The following is a 23652-nucleotide window of genomic DNA, read 5'->3' as shown; positions in this document are numbered from 1 at the left end:
TATGGAGATCAGAACTCATGTCCTTAAAAAAAAAAAAAAAAGAACTCATGTCTTGTAACCCTGAGTCCATTATTCATCCTTCTATTCTCACCCCCAAAATGAGTAATAATTATAATTATTACAATAATCACATATAATCGGTCTTAAAATGGCCACCCAGAAACTTACTGACAAGCATATTTTCTGTAAATGAAATTTTAATAACATGTTGAAGATGGCTGTGATGTGAGATATACTTCACTCCCAGGGAAGAAGGAAAAGTGTGTCTTAAAAAGAAATGTCCATTTTCACAAGCATGTTTAAAGAAATCACTGACATTCATAAGAATTGTGGTGTATCCCATCTATCTATTTCACTCATTTAAAATATTTGCTTCCTTTCATCTCCCCAAAAAAGAATGAGAGAGAAAAATTCAATTAATCTAAGCCATTCTATTCAGTATTCTGGTGCCCCATGTGTCAAAAGAACCTGCCATTCTCTTGGTGGGCCTCCATTCATATATCTATATCTATATATATATAGATATATGAATATATATATATATATATATATACCTTTCATTGTGTGAGAATCCCATTATGCTGAGCCTGGTCTTACTTTTGAAGACCATGCATTTTATTTCTACAACATGACTGACAAATTCTTGCTACTCACCTTCATAGCAATGATTTTTCCAGCACTAGAGAAAAAAATGTGCAGTTGGACCTACTGAAAGATGATATGTTCATATTTTAGCCTTTATGAATGATTTAAGGACTCTTCTGGCCCGATAGTCACCAGAGCTATTCAGCAACTATTTCCAGTGTTCTTCCTGGTATGGCTGCATTTCCCTGTCCCCCTGAGGTTAGGTAGAGCCCTGTGACTTCCTCTGGTCATTGAACTATGAACACAAATGAGGTCCATGACATGTGAGAGGAAGCTTTAAGACTCAGGGTAACTTCTGCCATGTTCTCTTTCTCCTGAATTTGGCACCTGCAGAAATATGGCTATGAAGTCTCTCTCAGACTCCCTCACTGAAGATGGTACACAACAGAGTCCCTGAGGCAACTTGTGATGGGCATTCCAGATAACTGAGAAATAAACCTTGGATCAAGCCCCAAGATTTGGGAGATAGCTCAAGTTATTCACCGGGAAAATTTGGATTGCATCCCATTTTTGTCCACTTCACCAACTTTAGGTATGACATGACTCCCATAGATACCTAGGCATTCTGGAAAATATTCATTTGGACACTGTACGTTTCGGTCCACAGTTTTTCCAGAAGGAACACTTCTGGAAAGACACCCCTCCCCCACTATGGAACCAACGCTACTTTAAAATGGGAACTGAAGGAGAGGCAACGACCAAGAGAAATCAGAATGCACATTTATTGATGAGAGATATATACACGAAAGTTAAAACACTTAGTGAAATATTGGATTCACAGATTTCTTCCAGTATATAAAGAAAATCCAGTTATTTTACACATGAAATGTTACAGTAATCAGTCCACATGGTAAGAAAGCTCAAGGTGAAAACAAAAGATCTCAACTACCCCAAATGTGCTTTGCCAACGAGGCATCTCCTAGTACCATATTGAAGAAATAACCCCAAAATTAGTTGAAGCTCTTATGTTTTCATTCATTAGTCTTTAAACACCTATGTGCTATTAGTGCTCTGGGCTACATGACTTTAGACCAATGGGGACAGTGAACTTGAGGGAAACAGTTATTCTTATCTTTCATTCTGGACACACAGGAACCTTCCGAGGAAACCCTGCCTAAAGGCTGGCTTTCTTTCAGTAGGTTTTCCACACGGAATCTGACAGAAGTTGAAGAGGCCACATTTTCCAGGAAAAATGTGCCTATTCCGCCATCCGTACCCCCTCACTCCAATCACTGGAGAAGCCACTGAAAATTAGTGTGCTTTGTGCCCTCACAGGATCGTGCAGGCTTCACCCCCTTTTTGTGAAAAGAGAGGGGCACTTGATGTTCCCAACTGTGCACGGCAATTTTCCTCTGTCCTTGGGGAGGAGAAACGGGTGATGGGAACTGTCGATGCTATGGCATTCCATGTAGTGATCATGAGACAGAATGTGTGTTTTAGGAGGAAAGTGGATATTTGCATTAGTTACCTCATCTCCAATCACTCAAAACATGCACACAGAGCCTACTAGGTGGAGGTCATACTCCCTTCACGTCTGTGGGATCTGTGCCTCATCAGTTGTCTTTTTGCAACCCCAAAGCTCTATACTGACCATTCCTGGGCCTCTAGTGTTCTTTATATGGACATCTGTACAGTTTACTACAAGAACTGTGCTTCCATGGGGTTTTGTCTACATGGCAGTTAGTTAACGTGACTCGAGAAACCAAGCAGGACAAGGTTCTTCAGAACCTCTAAGTCGTGAGCATCCTGATCAGTATCTGGCAACCAAAGAGGCATACCTTTACCTAAGGACAGGATGTGAGCATGCACATAAGCAGGCTAACTTTTTGTCTCTCTTGAGTCCAATCCACCAAGCAAAGGAGGACTGTCGATAAGTGTCCTCATTCTACTCCAACTTAGGCCTAGATCGTCAGAAGCTCCACAATTGTATTTGCCATGCATTAGACAGATGTCCGATGACCTTTCACTAAGAATCATGACACACACCCAACCCTCCCTTGCTTGGAATTGCATATTTACAAAGATGCTGGATGCCCAGACTTTCACACAGTCATTGGTACAAAGGATTCATAGAGAAATTCTTCACTGATACATACCCCTAGATCACATTTAAAAAGAGGAGAAGTGCTTCACTAGTTATCTACGAGGGAAAAGTAGGGTTTTCCAAAACACCCAATCGACATGTCTACCGCATTTAGATGAATAGCCAAAAATAACATTTAAATTAAATTAAAATACATCTATACACCATTTCACTGAAATTACACATAGATACCTACATTATAGCTACACAAAGTGCACAGGCACTGTTCTTCATGCGCGAACCAAGAGTTACCATAGACACACAAGAACTTCATGCTTTGAACAGCTCTATGGACTCGAAAATCACAGATACAATCATTGCCAATTGAGGGCACTTCTCATCTGTTTGCTGAATGAGGAACAGTTTCAAATACATACCAGTACACTTTCTATGGAATTGACTATCTTCTCTAAACATGGCAAAAATACTAGCACTACAACCATATCAGAAAGTGTGTTTGGCAGAAGGAAGACCCCCTGGTCTTCACAGTGGCTATCGATTTGCCTTTTGGGGGAATTACATAGATTGTTATTCACCTGAGGACAGAATCTACCTGGGCTCCTTCTAAAGTATTTCAGTGTGACTCTAAGCTCCCAAACCAGCCCCAGTGATTAAGGGTATTGCTTCATAGCTAGTACTAATAACCTTTTTCTTAAAAATATGTGCTCAATTCACCTAACAGTGTGACATTTACTAGCAATTTGCTTGGCAAGCATGAACTGCAACAAATATGGCCCAAGTTGCTTCCTAGCACTCACCCTCAAACTCTCTACTCAAGATTTTCCAAAGCCAATTTTGACATAAATGGTGGGGGGGAGGCAGGGGAAGTTCTGATATAGAAATGATCCCATGCTCATCACCTTATTTTTTGTCTTCTTACTTTGGTGAAATTTGAACGCTTAGCTGGAAAAACAAGGAATTAGCACCATTCCTCAAGTTTAAAAGACTGATTGTTTAAATGCGTATCTTAACCAGCTAAGGGATTGAAGCGATTCCTCGTTCTTTATGGTCATTTTGTTCATTGCAGCGTGAAGGACCAGATTCTTAAATTTTTCGAACGCAGTTATATGCTCAGGAAACAACTGATAGGCTCTAAGTTGCCATAGAAATGTCTTGTGCTCTAATTAGTTATAATTCTACCTATGTGGTTTTATAGAAAATACCATAAGAAAATATCTGTCTGCAAAATTACAGATACGAAATAGATTAATTCAGTCTACACTGAGCTCTCTGTGATTTATGAAGAATAGATACAAACCTATAACATTATTAAAGGCTAAATCAATATTAAACATATAATATCCAGGACTATAAATACGTTTCCTCATGCTCTTTATAAATAATAGCAAAGAAGTCCAGGGATTTGTTTAAAAAAGAATGTAACACAGGGCTGGAGGAATTTCGCTGGGTGTGATACTGATCATGGGGCAATGGGTTGTCCCTGGTAACATCGGTTCTTATCAGGAAGTCAAAATGTATCTGCTGGCAGCAAGATCAAATTAGATTCACAGTTTGCCAGCTCTCTCCTTAAGCCGTAGAAAACAAATAGAAAAACAATATACAAAAATCCTCACAAAAGTAGTCTTTTATATACAAATCTCTAGAGCGACCAGATAATCTGATCTGTGTTGTGCAACATGGGAATGCAATGCTGAGGTTCCCCAGGGGGAGGAGGAAGAAGAGAGGAAGTTAAGGTGATTTATGGAAAGTTCTGGATGCCCAAGGTTGAGTGCCTAGTAAGGACAATTACTCTCCTGGAGTAGTAAGTAAGCAACCAGTGGGCCAGCTTCCCGATCACACATCTCAGAGGATTCGTCGCATGCGGGAGAAACCTCAGAGCTGTGCTAGACCAGTTTTCTTGGTGAGTACATGCAATTCTCTCCTACCACAGGCAATGGCCATTTCTAGGCAGGCTGAACGGATGCCATGGAGAGAAGCAGAGCCCCAGAGGGAGCAAGGCCCTGACGGCATCATTCCCGTCTGCACCGGGAATGACAAGGGTCACGGTCAGCTGTTATGTTCCAACACTCACCCAGGGATCAGGGGTGTCTCCGGAGAGACTGGAGACCTGTGATGACCCATGCTCTAAGTCATGTGTTGACTCTGCAAAACAGTGGGGTCTGTTTCTGTAGCAGGGTTTAGTCTCAGCACAAAAGGGCCCTGTGTGACAATCAGAAGGACTTTAAAAATCTCAAAATAGATACTTGGTCTGGAGGTAGGAAGGTGAAGCCAGGCTGGACATAGGGAGAAACAAAACAAACAAATGAACAAAACCATGAGTAATAATTTAGGATATAATTTGAGTGAATCAAGTAAGAATGTGCGGGCTTCTCTTGCTCGTCTACAGGTTCTTCCATGGGTCAGTGGAGAACTAGCTTTTGTCTTGCTGCCCTTGCCTCAGGCCTTCTCCACTCGAAGACCAAACAACAGCAAAAACCCTGATCCAGTCCTTTCTGTCCTACTTTTACATCTTGTTTCCCCAAATCTAAAGAATTGGGCTTCTTTGGCAACCAAGTAAATACCGAACCTATTCCATATTTAGCAGAAGCATGAGCACAGAGCAAGGACAAAAGCAGGGGGCCATTGAAGCCGTACCACAAAGTGCGAGGGGGTGTTCCAAATCCGTGCTGGTGGCTGGCACCTTGCAGACAGACCATGCCTCGTATCTACCCTAGAAACCAGCCCAACTCCACTCTTCTAAGATAGAGCTTCTCTAGCTGGGACAGGATGTCCACAATGAAAACAAACCAGAGGATCGTTTGAAAATGAATGCAAATATCCCTGCAGAGAAGGGACTTAGCCCAGGCTTAGCCTGTGCTCGGCTATGCGCATCTGCGTGTGGGCAGGGAGGGAAGGTATTGGTGTATAAGTCTTGCACCAAATCTCCTAAGAGTGTTCAAGTTTATTTGCCAAAGGTTCCCAAAGTCCCATAGTGGGTTGGCAGTTAGGACGGTGTGCAGAAAACTGTGTGCTTTGGGCTCGGAGTCGGTTCTGTTACTACAGCAGGAACATTCTCGGCCCCTGAGGGAGGCTTTATGCTCCCCCTGCCTCCCTGGCAACCGTCTTCTTTGAGCTGAATCACTACTTCTACTAAGACAGCGAGTGAGGCCAAGGGCCGTTTTGTCAAAGGATGTCTGTTTGTATCCCAGAACACCAAACTACAGATTAACGTGGCCATCTTCCAAGCTTGTTGGAAAACATCAAAGGAAGAGAGAGACTTGAATTTAATATCGTCCCAAGGGGACAAAAAAAAAATCCAAATTGATTATTCTGTATTGTGGGCCACTCTGACTTAAAATGTAAGCAAGTCATACTTCACAGTAGTAAGCCTCTTATGAAAAAAGAAATTCAAGCAGAGATCATAAAATCATGGATTCTTAGGGCCCCAAGAGGGTTTTAATCGCCTAATCCAACCCCTTTGCTTTAGGTATGGGAGAGAATGAGGCTTGGGCATCAAGTAACTTGTCTAAGTTACACAGCTCAACACTGGCAGAGTCTAAGTCAGTTTGTTGTATCCAATGGCGTTATTTCTCATCCTCCCTATGTCATCATGTGAATTCACAATGTTCTGCTATGAAATGAGATAGTACTCAAAGAAGATTCCTTGTCATCTTTTCTAGAACCAACCCTTGCCCTAACATATGTGGTGTTTTACTAAATAGTCTCTCAAGCAGCAACAATGACAGGTGGAATGAGAAAGGAGAAGGAGGAGCGGGAACGTGGGTTTTCCTTTTGGGAAAACCATGGGCAGCTATAGTATGAGCAGCTTCGGACTCGCTTCACCTAAAGAGAACAATCTGCCTATGGTGTCTGCCGGGGTTGGCACTCGATGGCCTTTATTCTAGATTTCAGCCAGAAAGTACCAGAGATCCTGAGGCCACTCATTTCTGGCAACTAGATTTATAAAACTCTCACTTCAGGATTCCTTCACCTTCTTTGCTTAAACTTACTCTTTTTAGGTTCTCAGAGGGGATATGAAGTTAAGTGAAATAAGCCAGTCAGAGAAAAATACCATACGATTTCACTCATATGGAGCATTTAAGAAACAAAACAAGGAGCAAAGATAAAAAGATAAAATGAAAAAATAGAGCAAACTGCCGGTTGCCAGAGTGGGGGTTGGGTGAAGTAGGTGAAGGGGATGAAGAAGACACATAGCATGACCCTAATATTCCAGGTGGGTATTACGACAACTGAAAAAAATCTCCTTGGTCCTTCTTCTTGCCTTGGGATGAATTTATTTGGAGAATAAGAAAGGCAAAAACAGCAATCTAGACAACTGTATGGCCCCAAGAATCAAAAATCAGGGAAGAAGAGCCACCTCCGTTGGGTAAAAGTGCTGAGCATTTTTGGCCATCAAGCCAAGTGAGAAGTACGAAGACCTTCCCTTCAAGGGTCTGAACCATAGAAAAATTCTCTCTGAGCATTTGTGTACCTGTTCGGACTTACTGCTGTATTTCATGGGAAACTATAGCACAGATAGACTCCTTGATTCTGAAAAAAGTAAAATATTGTCATAATGTTTGCTTTTGAGAACAAAAGGAAGTGTGGTATTTGCCAAAACGTGGCAGGATTGGGTTTCCTTTCAGGGAGCTGGTAGATGAGTTACCCAACCCTGAAAGGTTTTCTTGACTAGATACACTTGCAAGTGACGTAATTCCCCATGCAAGGTTGGAAATGGCCTGAGGCCCTCTACTCAGTCATTGGGATTCCTGAGATTTCCTACCAGGAATACATATCTCCATAAATTGAATTTCCCCTAAGCCTTTTTCAGTTTCCACAAGCCTAAATCCAAGATTGAGGCATTTGGCACCCTTTCTTTCCGCCGACCAATATTGCAGAGGAGAAGCGAATACTTGTCTTTTGTGGGACAAGGTAACTTCTTCAGGCAGTAAGACTACAGGCTGTGTTTCCACACCCAGTAGGAAATAAAGAACTGAATCTGATGTCTATGTGGTTCAGATCTTACTACCTGAAGACCTGGACTTCTGTGATCTAGACGACTGCCTTGATTTCTTTGATGCTAGGCATGGGAGGCATATTCTCAAAGACCTAAGGTAAAGCCTTAGCTTGAGAGAGAAGCCATTCTTCCTGCTGATTGGATTTAGCTCATTGAACTGTAGTTGGTAATCAAATGGTGATTCTACTTGGGTTCCTGTGGGCAAAAATTATAAAGGGGAGGATGAAAGTCTGTTTAATTGATTTTTCTCTCAAAATGATTTGGATTCCTAAAAAGAGTGAATGAGTTTGTAACAAAATGGTGTTGCCAAAGCCCTGACTTATAGACCTTATGGGATGCAGCATGTAGATCTGGCCTCCTGTGTCCATATATAACTTATGCATCATCAAATATTAATGGACTGTCACAAGCATTTACAACTGTGGTGAACCTATTAATATAAATCTGTGTACATAACGGAAAGATTATGGGTATCTTATTTAGAAAAGGGTTCTTAGAGGTATACTCTGGATCTGTTTGTCCTGTTTATGGCACTCATGCTGGCCAAGGGAAGCCCTAGTGGGCATGGCAAAAGAAGAATGAACGAGACCTAAAAAAAATAGAGATCACAGTCATACGTCAGCTCTACATACATCCTGGATTTTCGGGTTAGTCCTGACTTTGACAGATTATTCATTTGTAATATGATGTGAATTTCCAGATGAAAGTGATTTCCTAAGTACGTTCTCATGAGATGTATTACAAGTAGTCTAAAACCAGAAAAACATGTTTTGCTAAGCTGTACACCTTGCTTCTTCTGAACACATTGTCCCCTTATATATTTTATAGGATAACTAGGAAGACAAAACAAAGCAGGAAGACACTGAGGCAGAGTCTTGGGGAGATGATCCTAAGACTACTCTTTTGAGAAACATGTCAGTATTTACAAGTGCTAAGCTGGCCTTAAACAGCAAAACCCACAAACTCCTTGGTGCCTTGTCTAGACCCTTCTCTTCTCCATCACAAAGCTCTTGGGAGCACCACTTAAAGACAATCCATAACAGTTTCACAGCTAAATCCAGGACCTCTCCCCCTGACCCACAATATCTGCTCTAAAGGGTGTATTTATTGTCCACTACTGCATTTCACACGTCCTTGGTGACCCAGTTAACCGTCCATCTAATGAAAATGAAGAAGACCAATGACACTAAAAAGAAAAAAATGCAAAAAGCTGCTTAATACTGCTCAATGGTGGTCCTTATCCAAAAATAACGAGGGTATGAGAGACAAAAGCAATCGGAATCTTATGTCTCTCATATGTTCCGAAGGTGTCTGGTTTGGAAGAGAAAAGTCACCAGGAATGGGCAATAAAGGGTCTGTGATGTCTATGTACAACCTCTTCTCAGAGCATTTGGACAGTACAACTCTTGGTGTACCCACCACCCATCTGGAAGTCTCTGATGACCACCTGACTCCTATGTGTAGACCAAGTTTCTACACACTTCTCGAAGTCAGTCAATGTACTTTATTTCTCAGTGATTCAGGTTCAAGTTCCCACAAACCTCCCAGAGCCTGCAACCTTAGGAAAATACTGTGAGTTATTCAACAGAAAAGGATAGCAGAGAAACTGATAAGTTTAGTCTGCACAATCCACCATTGGGATTCGTTGGGTGCCTACGGCCTACAAGGCACAGTGCTAATCCCCTTACAGTACTGACTCCTCAAACCATAATAGCCTTGAAGACGCCATCTTGAAATTGTGAGGAGCCATCGTCTGCTCCCATTTCATGGCTCAAGGCTGTCTTGACTTTGCCATAGGAATGTCACCTTTATGGGATTTTGCACGTTTGTTTCCTGTTCCTTGCTACACAGAAGACTGGGAAGCAGATTGGCTCTGCTTTCAACTGTGCCCTGTAACTAGATTCAAGTGCTTTGAGAGAATACAAGAGAGAGCTCTCTATGTGTTAGATCATGGACAGTGTTTTGTTTTTATCGAGAGATGGACTTAAAGGCAGCACAGCCAGCATAGCTGTCCTCTCTACCTGTAAGGAGAGTAGAATGATTAGGCCTTCTAGGTTAATGAGATTGTGACTGAAATAATTTGTGATTAAAAATGTCTTTTTTTTTTTTTTGGAAATCCAAAAAAGAATTTTACGACTGGAACAAAGAAAGTAAAGCATCGATCAAGTCATCTCACTCGATTTCATTCTGCCAGGTGAATGCCAACCGAACTGGAACATTTGACTCTGATTAAAGTTGACGTTGGCTGTGCTCTCTCACGTTTGTCCACATGCACAGGAGCGCTATGCAGATTGCATCCTAATCCATTATCATCATTGAGAGCAAATTACGAGACCTCCTTTGAAATTTCAGTAATGACTTCCCAGGACTGGATAGCGCAGAGCAGAAACTCAGTGGGTTCCTTAATCGGCTGACTTGAAGAGCACGGTTCCCACTACCATTCTCTTTGAAATATTCAGTTGAAAGAGTATACAGAAGGTAGATTCTCAGAGTTCCCGAAGACAGGGGTTTGCTTTTAATCAACACATGGGCCGCCCCTAAGACATTTCAAGAGAGTCACGTCTAGAGGCTTCTAACAGAATCTCTTGTGCGTACCAAAGCAGAAGCAGGGACGCCACCTGAAGGAATCACACACTGAGTGTCTGCTCTTTATCCCAAGTCCCCGGGATGCACCACATCACTTTAGTCGTGTCCCCTGGGAAAAGAGGATCTGCGGCTCTACATTTAGAGAGTAAAGGGAAGCTGGCCAAAACGCGTCTGCAATTCAAACGGATTCCTCCAGCAGCCTCCGTTCAGACAGTAACACAGGTGAGAAAATGAGGCATTTACAAAGCATCACTTGGCAAAGACGCCGCACCGCGCCTATCACTGACTCACGACAGATCCTCGAAGCCTCGGCTAACAGATTAAGTAAACACAGAAATAGATGCTTTTTTTTTTTTTCCTTTTTAAAGACAGCTTGTTTATATTCTCTTTTTACCATAAGATACGCTGGGGAGTTTGTTCAAAACTTTGCTGAGAGTCATGTCCTTATTTTTCACGTTTCCACGGCTCTTCCTCGACTCCGCCGTCGGCGGACTTTCCGTTGGCTGCCAGAGTCACCTGAAAATAATTATCATCAGCATCCAGCTAACAGGCCACGAACCAGAAAACCTCCCCCACGGGTTATACGGAGGAGCACCAGATCCAAGCTTCACTCTACGACCTCCCTACTACTTTTAAATGTCATTCTTTCCCAGCAGATTGGGAGCCCATCTTGCTTTTCAACATGGATTTGTAAATCTGAAAAGTCCACATTGGCCTTGGGGAGTATGGAGGAGCTAGAGACAGTCTGCAGTTTGGAGAATAACTTCCACTCTGATTTTAGGGTTGGGGCGTGTTAAGCTGCGCACGGACCCATCATCTAAGAATGCAGCCCTTAACAAAACAGTGTCCTTGTGCTACTCCATACAACCAGAGAAAACCCCCCGGAACTCGACAGCTAGTTCTACACATGCGTGTGAAAGGTTCAGTCCCAAGGAGGCCAGGTCGGTTTATACGTGCCCAATTGCAAAATCAGAGATCGAGAGGGTCTGGATACCAGATACGCTATCCAGGCTTTAAAGGTGAAAAAAGAAAAGAAGGGATTAAAAGCCAGAGATCCGTGACAAGCAGACCTAAGTGATTTCAACGCAGACATTTCATAATCAGGTATCCCCACCAGCCTGTCTGTATCAGGGCTTCCCTGGCTCTAAGCGAACTGAACCCTTACACCGAACGGGAGGTATTCCCCTCCGCTTCTAAGTCGTTTCCTAGCTTACCTTCTGTCTGTCTGTCCTCAACGTCATGTGCAAACTTAAACCCACGACTGATATTCCACATAATGGAGAGACTGGATTTATGGAAGCATTAGGATATGGAAATATGACAAATGCAGCAATGTTTGAAAGAAATCCGAGCTTCTTCTTACCCGAGTGGAAGTGAAACACATGCGTTAGGAACACACACAACATGCCAGGGACAGAAAACGAAACCAAGCGTGTGAAGATAAAAGCTATTCGTTGTGTTCCTCCTCCAAACCCCAGCAGGCCCCCCATATTCCTCTAGAAAGACCATGCAACAAGCCATGACCATCCTACATGCAGTTATTCTGATAAAAATGTAAAAGTTCACGCACAACTTCAACTACAGTGACAAAGGCAAGAGTCTGAAAATAGAAAAGGCCAATAGGACGCGACGATGCTTGAAGCGGTTAACATTTTGACCAGAGCTGCAGCAAATTTGTTTCCCCTTCGGTGAACTGTCAGGAAAGACTGCCAGGAACAAACTATCTGCTGTCTGTTCACTCTGACCTTGAATGTGCCTAGTTGCCTTTGAGTGATGAACAAGATCAAGAGCTGTCCAGAATCATAGGTCAAGTTCAGGTGCCTCTGGAACACCAGGCAGCACTCGGGGGTGGGCCCGGTTGCTGTCATCACAGTTGAATACTGGGACCTGTGTTTCCAAAGTAGCTGGGACAGCAGCTTTTTGTTTTTTAACATTTCTTTCTTTTTCTGGCTGGGTTCAAGGAAGCTAGGGCTCCACTCACCAGTCCATCCCATCTCTATCTCCTCCAACTTCCTGGGTAACAGAAAAGCAAGAAGGAGTGGGGGACTGGCAGGAAGCATTGATGTCTCCCATCTTGGTGTTTAAAAATAGTGAGGCAGAGAACGGACCAGAGGAGGTTTAAGCCTTTACTACAAAATTATACATTCACTTTGCTGTCCTCCCATGCCCATGTCAGGACTTGGCAGATAATGGGCCCCCAAAAAACATTTGATGAATGATCAAAATAGAGGAGGTCATAGGAACGAGATGGAGGTGCTCAGCGAAACCCCACAAGGCACACAATAAATACTTGTTAAATAGAGCATAAAGCCATTCCATGGGAATGTGGACCCTTGTTGGCCCAAACTAACATTTTGATGGGGAATAACTCAGCATGTTCATTTAGATGTGGGAAACATTAACTTTCCAGGAGAATAGAATATATGCTTTAGGTACATCTGAATTTCTAAAAATTTGAATCACTTTCACTGAGTCAATTAATTTTTGCAGTTGTCACTTGATGGGCAACTTAATTTGTACTGGAGCCTCGGCTCATCCACTCATGTACCTGATATAGAGGAGAGGAGCAAAAGATGGTTGCTGGTCCATTAGACTTCTGGGTCTATGTTACAGGCCAGTTAAGAGAATCACTCCTATGCTACCCTTAATTGTCCAGCAGAAGCCATGGTTTATATCTGGAATGACCCAGAAGGAACCCAGGAAGAAATTAAGTATTAAATGAGATCTTGTCAACAGGAGTCAAAAAGGATCAGAAATCTGTATCGGGTATAGATCGCCCTCAGTTGCTTCCCAGAACCATATTAGTAACCCAGCCCCGGAGTTGACTCTGCTCACCTGCCAGGGTTTCTCCAAGTTTGCTTCACTCTGGTCATGACACTCTGTCTCTGACAATGTCAAGTTAGTTACAATGAAGGCTAGACAGAGCTCATCAAGCTTGAAGTCTTAGTACCCAACAGCTTGTGAAAGAGGCCAGAACATCCATGATTCAGGAAAGATAGGGCTGCCACTGTAGGAAACGTGGTTATCTATGGATAATTGTCCTGAAGTATGGTTGTCCTTTACTTGAAATAGCTCCCCCATTCTTGGGAGCAAAATGACTGCCAGTTCAAAACTCACCTTCTCACAAAAATAATTAAGGGAAAGATAGTTGTGCAAAGTTGGGTGGGCATATTTTTGACCAATATGTAATTAATATACAGCAAGAAGGAATAGTTATGCTATGTAAAGTAAGCGATTCTGGGTATTTCTCTTGGTGTTTTGTTCAAGGAATAAAATATTTGAAATCCCGCAAAGCTTTAGAAACCACAAATTCTTTGGCAAAATGTTCATGAAAACCAATCACATTTGTGGAGTCATTGGATGGGGGGGGATCAGAATGAATATTTTACATCACATGGATGAACCAAGCAAGTGATCGGCTCTCCCCACTGTAAGACCTGATGATTTCCTGGCATGTTAGACACAGAGTTAGATGATCTGGGACTCACAGAAGCTTGGGTTACATGATCCTTCAGAGAAATAAATGTAACAGTAATACATGCAGGGATTTTTTGTGCTTGTCTTAGGAAATCGAGCATGCACTATTATATACAGGTCTCAATATCCATGAAGGGGAAAGGTACCTTGCACTCATCTACTATGACAGAGTTGTGTGCGGCATAGACACATTGATTAGAGTTGCTTTCCCTGTGGTTCTTCACGTCATCATAAATGGACTGAGTCTTGGTCATTTCAATATCTTCATGCACTCGATGCTGCGAGTCAATAGTATCCAGCTCAGACTTGGAGAGGTGATAGACAATCCCAGCCCCAAAAGAGTCCCCCACAACATTGACTGAAGTTCTCATCCTGTCCCTGGGAACAAAGAACAGAAAACATTTAGTGAAGAATGACACGGTGGCCGAGAGGCCAAGGTCTAGAACCAGAGAAACCTGGGATTGAGTTCTGGCTCTGATTTTCCCTCTGTCTGATGTGGGGCAAGTTACTTAATTTTTACAAGCCTTGATTTCCTTGTTGGTCAATTGGAGATGACAATCATACTTCATCAGCTTGTATGAAAATTAAATGAGATCATGTACATAAAGGGTTTAGAAAAATCTCTGATGGATGGTTAAAAAAAAAAAAACCCCAATAAACAATAGCAAAGAAAAAGGAGAGAAGGAAGGATTGGAAGAAAATAGTTCTCAGATCTCAGAATTGGTATCGAGGCTCCAGCAAGTAGAAGGACACTACTAGTGGTGTCCAGCAATCCCTCCTGATGTAAACCATTCTTCAAAGACTCCAGATTACCTCCTCTTATGTTACTTATTAATTCTACCTGTGAATTCTCCTGTAATAGAGAATTCATCTCTTTGTAAGGATTGAAACTAACACTACCTTTCCCTGTGTACCTCACTCTTCCCCCAACGCGTACATACACACGGACACAGCTAATGGATGAGAAACCCAGCCACAATCTTCTCCCTAACCCATATGGGCAGAGGCTGTGGGTCCTGGAAAAACCAGAATATTTTGCCATGCTCTCTCTATTAACCTAAAAAAATTAAATCTTCCAGAGTGCCTCTTGAATCAGGAAGTGTCAAGAAAACCCCTTTCTCAAATCTTTTCCCCAAGTTCTGATTTGAAAAAACTGGATGGTCCAGAACTCTCCTTCTTAGAAAGTCAACACCAGGAAAATGGAGTTGTTAGGAATAAATTGCATTCTCTAGTCCTTTAGTACAATTAGTATTAAGAGTCCTTTTAACCATGTGCATGAGATACTAGAAGTCTGAAAAAGAAGGATGCTGGAAAATCAAAACCTTTTTTTCTAAAAAAAGAAAGAATTTAGGCAAAAGTGTTGCTAAAGACGTCATAGTCCAGGACACTCTAACCTTTAATTAAAAAAATCATAAGGATCCTAGAATTAGTTCAAGGCAAAGTGGAAGTTTTAATTAGTTCTTAGAACAAAGGCCTAAAATAAATTCTAGTTGCTACTATTAAATCTATTTCTCATTAGAGAAATGAAGCCACTCCAGGAGGAATCTGGCCTGACTTCCTTGCAAGAAGCTTGTGAGCCTGCCAGCCTCTGGTTTCAAATGGAAAGATGTTCCGCATGCAAAAATAAAGATCAGAACCCAACTTCAGCTCTCAGGAGCATATCTCCATCTGAGAATGCTCCTCTCCTCCCTTTTGCTTTGGAGAATCTGCCTCAGGGTAATAGAGTCTGAACAGGAATGAAGACTGGCGCCTGAGGTCCTCCACAAAATTAAGCACCTAAAGCCAAGATTGGTAAGAAGACCTGGCGTGAAGGGATGAGAAGGTATTCATGATGATAGTTAAGATATATACGTCTAGAGACAGCCTGGATTCAAATGCCAGCTTTTCCTTCTACTTGCTGGACAGCACTGATCATACTTAACATTTAACTGTGAGCCTTAGTGGCCTCACCTGTGAGATCAAAATAATAAAAATGTCTGTGACACTGGGTTGTTGCAAAGATTAAATAAGATAAGAAAGTGCTTAGCACAGAATTCTCTGAGACATTTAGCAAGAGCTCACAAAACATTAGTTATTACACGATATGTACTCTAAATATTACTATAAATCTTATCAAGTCAATTTAAGTCTGTTTTTGGCAGCAACTGGGTAGAATGCCCAAACACGCCGAGTTAAGCTACCATCTCCCCCTGGAAACATTAACCTTATTTGCAGAACAATCCTTACGGTGGCATCCCAGCTAACCTGCTGAGTTATTTATCCATCATATAGCATTGGTCGCCTTTGATGTGTTTCAACTCTACTTTCAGTCCCACCCGGCACGTGTCCTGAGCCATGCACCCAACATCCTTGACCAATTGTTAAATTCCAAAGAGCATTCAGGTGAAGAGGAATTCTCTGAGTATCCATTTATATCATGGCCCAGAAGGATCTACCTTACTGGCAAGCAGATGGACCAAAGGCAGGGGTGGTGGAGATGATGCTGATGATGGTGATGATGGTGATGAGAATGGCAGTTGATACATCACATTTAATATGTCTAGAAATATGCTCTACAAGGTATTACCTTGTTTAATCTCTCTACAAATGTTGCAAGAAGTATTTTTTAAATTTAATTTAATTTTTTCAGTGTTCCAAGATTTATTGTTTATGCAACATACCCAGTGCTCCATGCAATACGTGCCCTCCTTAATACCCACCACCAGGCTCACCCAACCTCCCACTCCCCTCCCCTCTAAAACCCTCAGTTTGTTTCTCAGGGTCCACAGTCTCTTGTGCTTTGTCTTCCCCTCCAATTTACTCCAATTCACTCTTCTTTTCCTTCTCCTAATGTCCTCCATGTTATTCCTTATGCTCACAACTAAGTGAAACCATATGATAATTGACTCTCTCTGCCTGACTTATTTCACTCAGCATAATCTCCTCCAGTCCCGTCCATGTTGATACAAAAGTTGGGTATTCATCCTTTCTGATGGAGGCATAATATTCCATTGTATATATGGACCATACCTCTTTATCCATTTGTCTGTTGAAAGGCACCTTGGCTCTTTCCACAGTTTGGCGATTGTAGCCATTGCTGCTATGAACACTGGAGTACAGATGGCCCTTCTTTTCACTGCATCTGAATCTTTGGGGTAAATATTGGTAGTACAATTACAGGGTCATAGGGTAGTTCTATTTTCCATTTCTTAAGGAACCTCCAAACTTAGTATTCATATTTAAGAAATGAAAACTCTGAGGGGCTTCGCAAAGTTACACATCCTAATAAATTCACAGAACCGAATTCAAGCACAGGCAGTGTGCTTCCAGAATCCACAATGCAAAGTGCCCAGGAGCCAGACAGCGTTGATTCTGAAACCAGCTCAGCCACTTCCTAACTGTATAACCTGGGTCATTTCCCCCACCAGAATTTTTCTCAAGCAGGCAAAATACCTATTTTATAGGATTTCAAGAAGATATAACCAGTTCCTGACCCATAGTGAATATTCATTATATGCTGGCTCCTTCCCTTTTGGGAAGAGCCATCACCCCCTTCATATGGGCAAAAACACAAGACACTATACTCAAGGGTTAATGAATTTTCAGTTTAACAAATCCATTGCCACCCAAATGGGTGATATAAGTTTACAAACTCTCATTTCCTCAACCCTTGACTTTCTTTGACATCAGATCCCAACTCTCCAGCACAGCCACTGAATCGACTTTCTGGAATAGAATATCTGTTCTCTCCCATACCCTCAGGCCTCCTTGAATTTGAAAATAAACTGACCAGAGGAAATAGCTATCAGGCCAGGAATGAATGGAATCGGGTAGAACCAAAACATACTGATGTCTGACACCAAAATCAAGAAGGGAAGGGCCCTAGACTTAGAGCTAGAAACCTAACCCAGATCTTCTGACTGTCTTACCTAGAGCAAATCACCTCTCAAGAAATATCCGGCATGCCTTAAGAACTCATTAAAGATTGACTGCAGGAGCACAAGAGCATCCAAATGGCTATGTGGAAATAAGAAGAGAACACAGACTCTAATACTTGGTGAGTTCTTTGTTAGTTCATTTTATTTATTTGACAGATGCACAATGAGCATCTTAATGTGGGCAGGACATTATGTCCAGTGCGCTGGCAACAAAGAACAAGAAAAAGCCCTTCCCATGCTTCCTCTTCCCACTGGAACCCACACTCTCTTTACTTCTCTGTGTCCCCCACAGAGTGAGATAAATGTTCTTGTAGGAATAAGTGCTGGGTGCTGTGGGATTTTGTAGGTAGGACATTTTAACTATGCTTGGGCCCCAGGAAAGACTTGAGTAGAAGTATCTCAAGTTAAGTCCTAAGGATAAGTCTGAGATAAAGCAGCAGAAAAGAAATTAATAATGTAAAATTGAGGGGATAAGAACACCTAAGAACATTCAGGAGGCAAATGAGTAGCATGAGAGGCAGAAGGTAAGAAATGACCAAATCGTGTATGGCCTTGTCAGCCAAGTTCAAGAGTCAGGTCATTATCCCAAGAGTGATGAGGAGTCACTGGAGAGCAAGACCATGCTTGTTCCAGTATGAAGAATGGTCTGAAGGAGAGCAAGTCTGAAAGAGCAAAATCCGCTTAGTGAAGGTGTGGTGGAAGGTTACAAGACAGAATTACAGGACTTGAGGACTGACTGGTTATAGAAAATAAATGAGAAAAGAGTCAAGTGTTCCTCTCAGGTTTCTGGTTTTAGGCAGTCTGTGAGCAGTGCCACCATATGTAAGGCATACAAAAGGTTGGGATGAGAAATGTTCTCAATACAGCTTGAACATACCAGGTCTGAAATCTGGGAGCCAGCAAAGCAGAGGTCCCACAAGTGGTTGGGAATATGGACTATCAGGAGAGACATAATGAGTTAGGAGTCGACACCTAAAGAGGCGATGGGTGGATGCCACGCACAGGTGTGTTGGTCCATCCTTGGAGGGAATGGAGAGTGAGAAGAGCAGGCAGTCTTGTCTAGGACCCTGAGGGTGACCAAGAGTCAACGAATGTGCACAGGCATAAGAGTCTGTAAAGATGGAAGAAAAATAGAAGAGTTGGGGGGAAGCGTGTTTCAAAAATAAAGGTGTGGTGGAGAATGTCAGTTACAGCCTAGAGGTCAGGGAAGAAAAGTAAAAGTGCCCCTTGGTCTTAGCGACAGAGAGGCCATTACTGAAGGGCAGGTACAAGCCAGAGGCAGAGAGAGAAGATGGCTCACCATGGATAAGAAACTGAATGAGAAAGAGAAAGTGGCGCCATTATTTGTTATCAATGTATTCAAGACAACTGACTGAGAAGGTGAAGGGAGGGAAGGGACGATGGAGGGAGACAGGAGATAGAATTTTTAGTTTGCTGCAGAGGCCACTGGGGGAATGTCTGACCAACTCTGGGAAAGTCCAAGTCTGGCTAAAAGCAGGATATGGGAGTTTGCGGTTCCCACGTGGAAATTTCTCCACAGGCAAATACTTTCATTTTGTCTCACAACCAGTCCTGACTGTTCAGGAAACCCTGCTGACCTCAAGTGCTTCAAGGTTACTTGGTAAAAAGAATTTTGGAGTGCTTGATGCTATCCTTGGGTCTGGACACTGTGTATCAGAACTGTGATGAGGAGACCGGGGGAGGAGGTCAGAATCTTTCACTGAAGGGGATTCCCCACAGGTCCTCTAGCTTTGGGGCCACCAGGAATCAAAGACAAAAGATGGGCTTGCCTTCGTTATTCACACTAAAAAACCTGGTCTGCTTCCCTGGGAGAAAGGCAATTGCCACGGTCCTCTTTCTCTCTTTTCTATCTCTTGATCTAAATCCACTGGCAGGAGGGTGTTAGAATTGTCTGACAGTCCTGGTTCTCATGAACTAACAGAGCCAAGGGAGCAAGGTCACCCAAAATCCATCTGGTTCCCTGTATTGGGCTGAGCCATATGAAATTGCCATTTTGACAGTTCCCTAAAGCCAAACATTGGCAATTTCATGTGATTCAACTTAGCATTCAGACACAAACCATCATGTCTGCCTCTTAGAATGCAGGGTGCACAGCGTGGCAGAGGGGTCACCGAGGCCCCAGACCTAAGACAGCTGGCACGACCCGAACCATCAGAAGGCTAAAGCCACATGGGGATGAGAAGGGAAGGAGGGCCCGCCGAAGCATTGGGGAAGAGCGTGAACTTTGGATGGGAGCCCGGGCTGCGATCCTGGCTCTAGCAGGGCAAGGAACGTAGCTTTTCCTACTCAGCTTTCTCATTTGTCAACTGTGGAAATAATCCCTCCTTCCAAGCATGTTGAGAAGATAGTAAGTGCTAATGTGTCCTGAACGTCTGTCATCAAGGGGGCCTCTGCCAAACTCTGCATATAAAAGAGCACAGGATACAAACCCAGTCAGGCTCTTCATCCTTCTCTTCCTCCTCCTCCTCTTCCTCCTCCTCAGGAGTCCAAGTGAAAAGGGGAGTAAACCACTTCCTCTTTTGTTTCCTCCACCAAGTCTTGCACACTCTTCTTTTTGCACTTAGCACAACTCGGCTGGGATTTTTTTTTTTTTTTAACCACATCTGTCCCCATTACTAGACCATCAGCTCTTTGAGTGCTGATACCACGTGGTCTCGGTTGGTGACATGGGCAAGGTGGAGGGAGGGGGGTGGGCAGGCATGTGAGGGAGGAAGGGCAAGGATGGGTTGTTGAAGAGGACGGAAAAACTCTAGAAAGAGAATTGTCTCTCTGTTCGGCAAATGTCTGGCTGGCTGTCTTGGCGGTGAGAAGTTAGGACCAGGGCAAGATGTAGAGGGAGGAGGAAGGAGACGCAGACAGCCTAAATTACCTCGCCTTCAAAAACCAGAGAGGTGTCCTGATTGCTGGGGGCGAACACAAGGTGAAGGGAAGGGCAAGGCATAGAGAGACAGGGATGGAAGGGCAAAACAGAGCAGGGAGAGGAGACTGGGGAGGGCACTAAAGGACTTCTTTGAAAAGAAAAGTGGTGCCTCATATTGTTTCCAGGCTACCTGAAACTAAGTGATTACTTCAGTGAAACTAAACTCAAGATTCAATTGTAGATAAAGGGACATTTTCTCATTTTCATCTTATCACTCTCCTGAGCTTTGCGCCTCCCCTTGTTTTTCCGTATTTCTTTTGTGATACTTTAAAAATTGATTTTGCTGTGCAGAACTGTAGCCCCACCCCCACCGCACCCCTGATCTGTAGTTTCACCGCCTTGAGCCAGGGATGCTTTGTTAGGAGAGGGAAGGACTTAGGAGAAAGGGTCACAACCCATCCCAAGGTCGACATAGAATGGGTAACATAGAGAGAATTCTATGGGACTGGAAAATCAAAGCAAATATTTAAACATAAGCCCCTAGAATCTTCAGAGCTATGGCAGATGTAGGAACTCGTTTCTTCTTCTACCAGACACGGAATAGGGCTTCAACCATTTCTGTGTGTATACGTGTATGCGTGTGTCTCGAATAAGAGAACAAGAATCCAGGTGGATGGGCCCAGACCCTCAAGGAACAGCCAGATCATCTGGGTTTGAGTCCCAGATCAGCCATTCAACATACACTCAATCAGGATAAGCTACTTTTCCGTGAGCCTCTGTTTCCTCAATCGTTAAATGGGGATAATACCATTACTTGCCTCGTGATTTGGGGCAACTTTTAAACAGGTCCAAGTAAAGTGCTTAGAATACTGTCTAATATTAAAGGGGTACTTGCTGAGTATGAGCTATTGGTATCCTGAGTCCTTTCCATCGTTTTTATTGACTAGATGCGAGAACGGCCAACTGGTGTTCAGAGAAGAACTGAGGGGTGCCTGGGTGGCTCAGTCAGTAAAGTATCCAACTCTTGATTTCAGCTCAGGTCTTGATCTCAGGGTCATGAGTTGAAGCCCTGCTTGAAAAAGAATCGAAGTGCTGGTATCCCCAAATCAGGGACTCCTACTCTCCCTTCCCTGTCTCTAATCCATGGCTTCTGGAAGTGAGGTCCCTGGCCTGTATCCTCAGCATCACTGGCAATACTAATTCTTGGTCCCCACTCCAGACCTCCCGAATCTCCAGGAGATCTCGGCGCATGCTCAAGCTTGAGCATCACTGCTCTAGTCCCTCTGGGGAGGGATGCTAACAGGGAGTTCCGGAGCTCCCCCTGCAGGAGGGAGGCCATAAGTCTTTCTAGTAAGTTCAATTTCAACTCTGTCCCCCAGCTAGTAAATATGTCCCAAGAAATGATCTCTCCAGCAATCTTACGTGATAAGTGGGTCATGGATCCCGTTGGGTTTCACTGTATTTTGGCTTTCCTTTTGCCACCTGTGGCCAGACCTGGTTATTTATTACCTCTTCCTGGTACTGGCTCCTTCCTGCTTCCCTCCAAGAGACGGGGGTGTCAGCAAGTTCTCTTAGAAATAGGTGCTGAGGATTCCTGACACAAAGGGCTTCTTGGACCTTGGGGAAGGTTCTGGTTTTACCAGCCCCGCCCATCCGGTGTTCGAGGACTCCGGCAGTTTTCGGGGCCCAGAATCTTCGTTTTCACCATGACATTTACAGAGCAGCCAAGCCTGCCCATCGAAAAGCATCCAGGGCTTGGCGGGCAGTAATGAGGCTGGCCAGTCTCCGGCAGCTGGCAGGCACTGCGGCACATTAAATGTCACTGCAGGCTTTGTTTGGTTTTAAATTGAAAAATTGCTAGAGTTATGAGAGCTTACAAGCTTTGCCTGGAGAGAAAAAAAAGAAAATCCCCTCACGTTTTCTTTTTCTCTACTCCCCCCCCACCCCCACCATTGACTACTTCACTAGGGAATGGCCAGCCTCCCCCTGTACATCTGAGTCACCTCTTCCCCCTGACCCTACTCACACTGTAACGGGCACCCAGTGGCCACAGAGCCCATGACCAAGAGTGTGTTTCCAGAGCTCCACTTGCTGGTGAGCAAGAATGTGCCGCCATTACTAATTCAAAGCAGATCTGACCTAGCTACAGACCCTTACACACATTTTCCCAGGCTCTTCTACCCTCCCTGTTTTTCCCCCTCTTCTTAAAAGGAACGTTCAGGCTTATTTGTATACAAACATCCATCACCCGCAAAATCCTAGTTCAGGTCTTAAAACCAGTAGGGCACTCAAGGGCATGGAGTCTAGACTCTGCTTTTAAGCTGACAAGTCATTATTCTCACTGTTCACATGACAGAGCTGAAGTCTGGAGGGTAACTTGCTCAAAGTCACACAAAGAGTAAGTGCGGAGCTCAGATCCAGGGCTCCTGACTATTTGCTTTCTTTTCTCTGGGCACAGAGCCCCCGCCCCCTCCCGCACCTGAGATCCAACCCCAGAACCAGAAGACAGCTCTTCATTTGTTCCTTCCTTCCCACGCCAGCCTGGGATTGAGTTTTTTCATATAGAGTTTCATCAATATAGTTAATCCAACTGTATCATCAGTTTTGGGTTCAGCCAACTCCCTTCTGCTGGCACGTTCCTGCCCTGGAGTTAGGACGCCCTGCTCTTGGCGCAAGTACGAACATGTGAGCGCTGGTGTGGGGTGATGGGGAGGACCCAGCTCTCCTATTCCATTCGCTAGCATTTAGGTCAGAAGTGGGTAGGGTCTTAGACGTTTCATGGAATGGCTCTCATCCAACAGGCTTGGAAGCAAATGACTGCCAAGAAGTCCAGCGCCCACAATGGCTGGAGGGCTTGAATTCTCAGAGTAGCAGAAACCTTGACTGGACCCCATTTGTCCCCATTTAGGCTTTTCTGATGTTTTGTTTTAGTCTGGGGAGGAGGAAAAAAAAAAAACCAGGTCAAACGAAAAATTCCCTGGTTATTCTGTGGAACTGGGGGTGACCCTAATAGGTCTGTCTTCCCCAAACCTTTCTGACTGAGCGCCTCTCTGCTTTCTGCCCACCGCTAGATCTGCCTGGTCAAGTAGGAAGTTGTGTCAGGGAT

At 43.5% G+C, this 23652-nt stretch overlaps 1 protein-coding gene across 3 annotated transcripts in view; it reads right to left on the bottom strand.

The window, feature by feature from the left end:
- Positions 1-1349: 1349 nt before the first annotated feature.
- The window catches only part of SLC1A2 (solute carrier family 1 member 2), a 144693-nt gene continuing 122390 nt past the window's right edge, over positions 1350-23652 (bottom strand). For all 3 annotated transcript variants that reach the window (XM_046014959.1, XM_046014958.1, XM_046014960.1), the window contains exons 10-11: positions 13895-14126; positions 1350-10787 (exon numbers count right to left, since the gene is read on the bottom strand). In XM_046014959.1, coding sequence (XP_045870915.1) covers positions 10716-10787; positions 13895-14126 — 304 coding nt within the window. In that variant the 3' untranslated portion in view covers positions 1350-10715. The remainder of the gene's footprint in view (positions 10788-13894; positions 14127-23652) is intronic.

Source organism: Meles meles, chromosome 8 (assembly GCF_922984935.1).
Source record: "Meles meles chromosome 8, mMelMel3.1 paternal haplotype, whole genome shotgun sequence".
Taxonomy (NCBI): domain Eukaryota; kingdom Metazoa; phylum Chordata; class Mammalia; order Carnivora; family Mustelidae; genus Meles; species Meles meles.
Note: the sequence above shows the minus strand (reverse complement) of the source record. Positions and strands in the feature narration are given on the sequence as shown.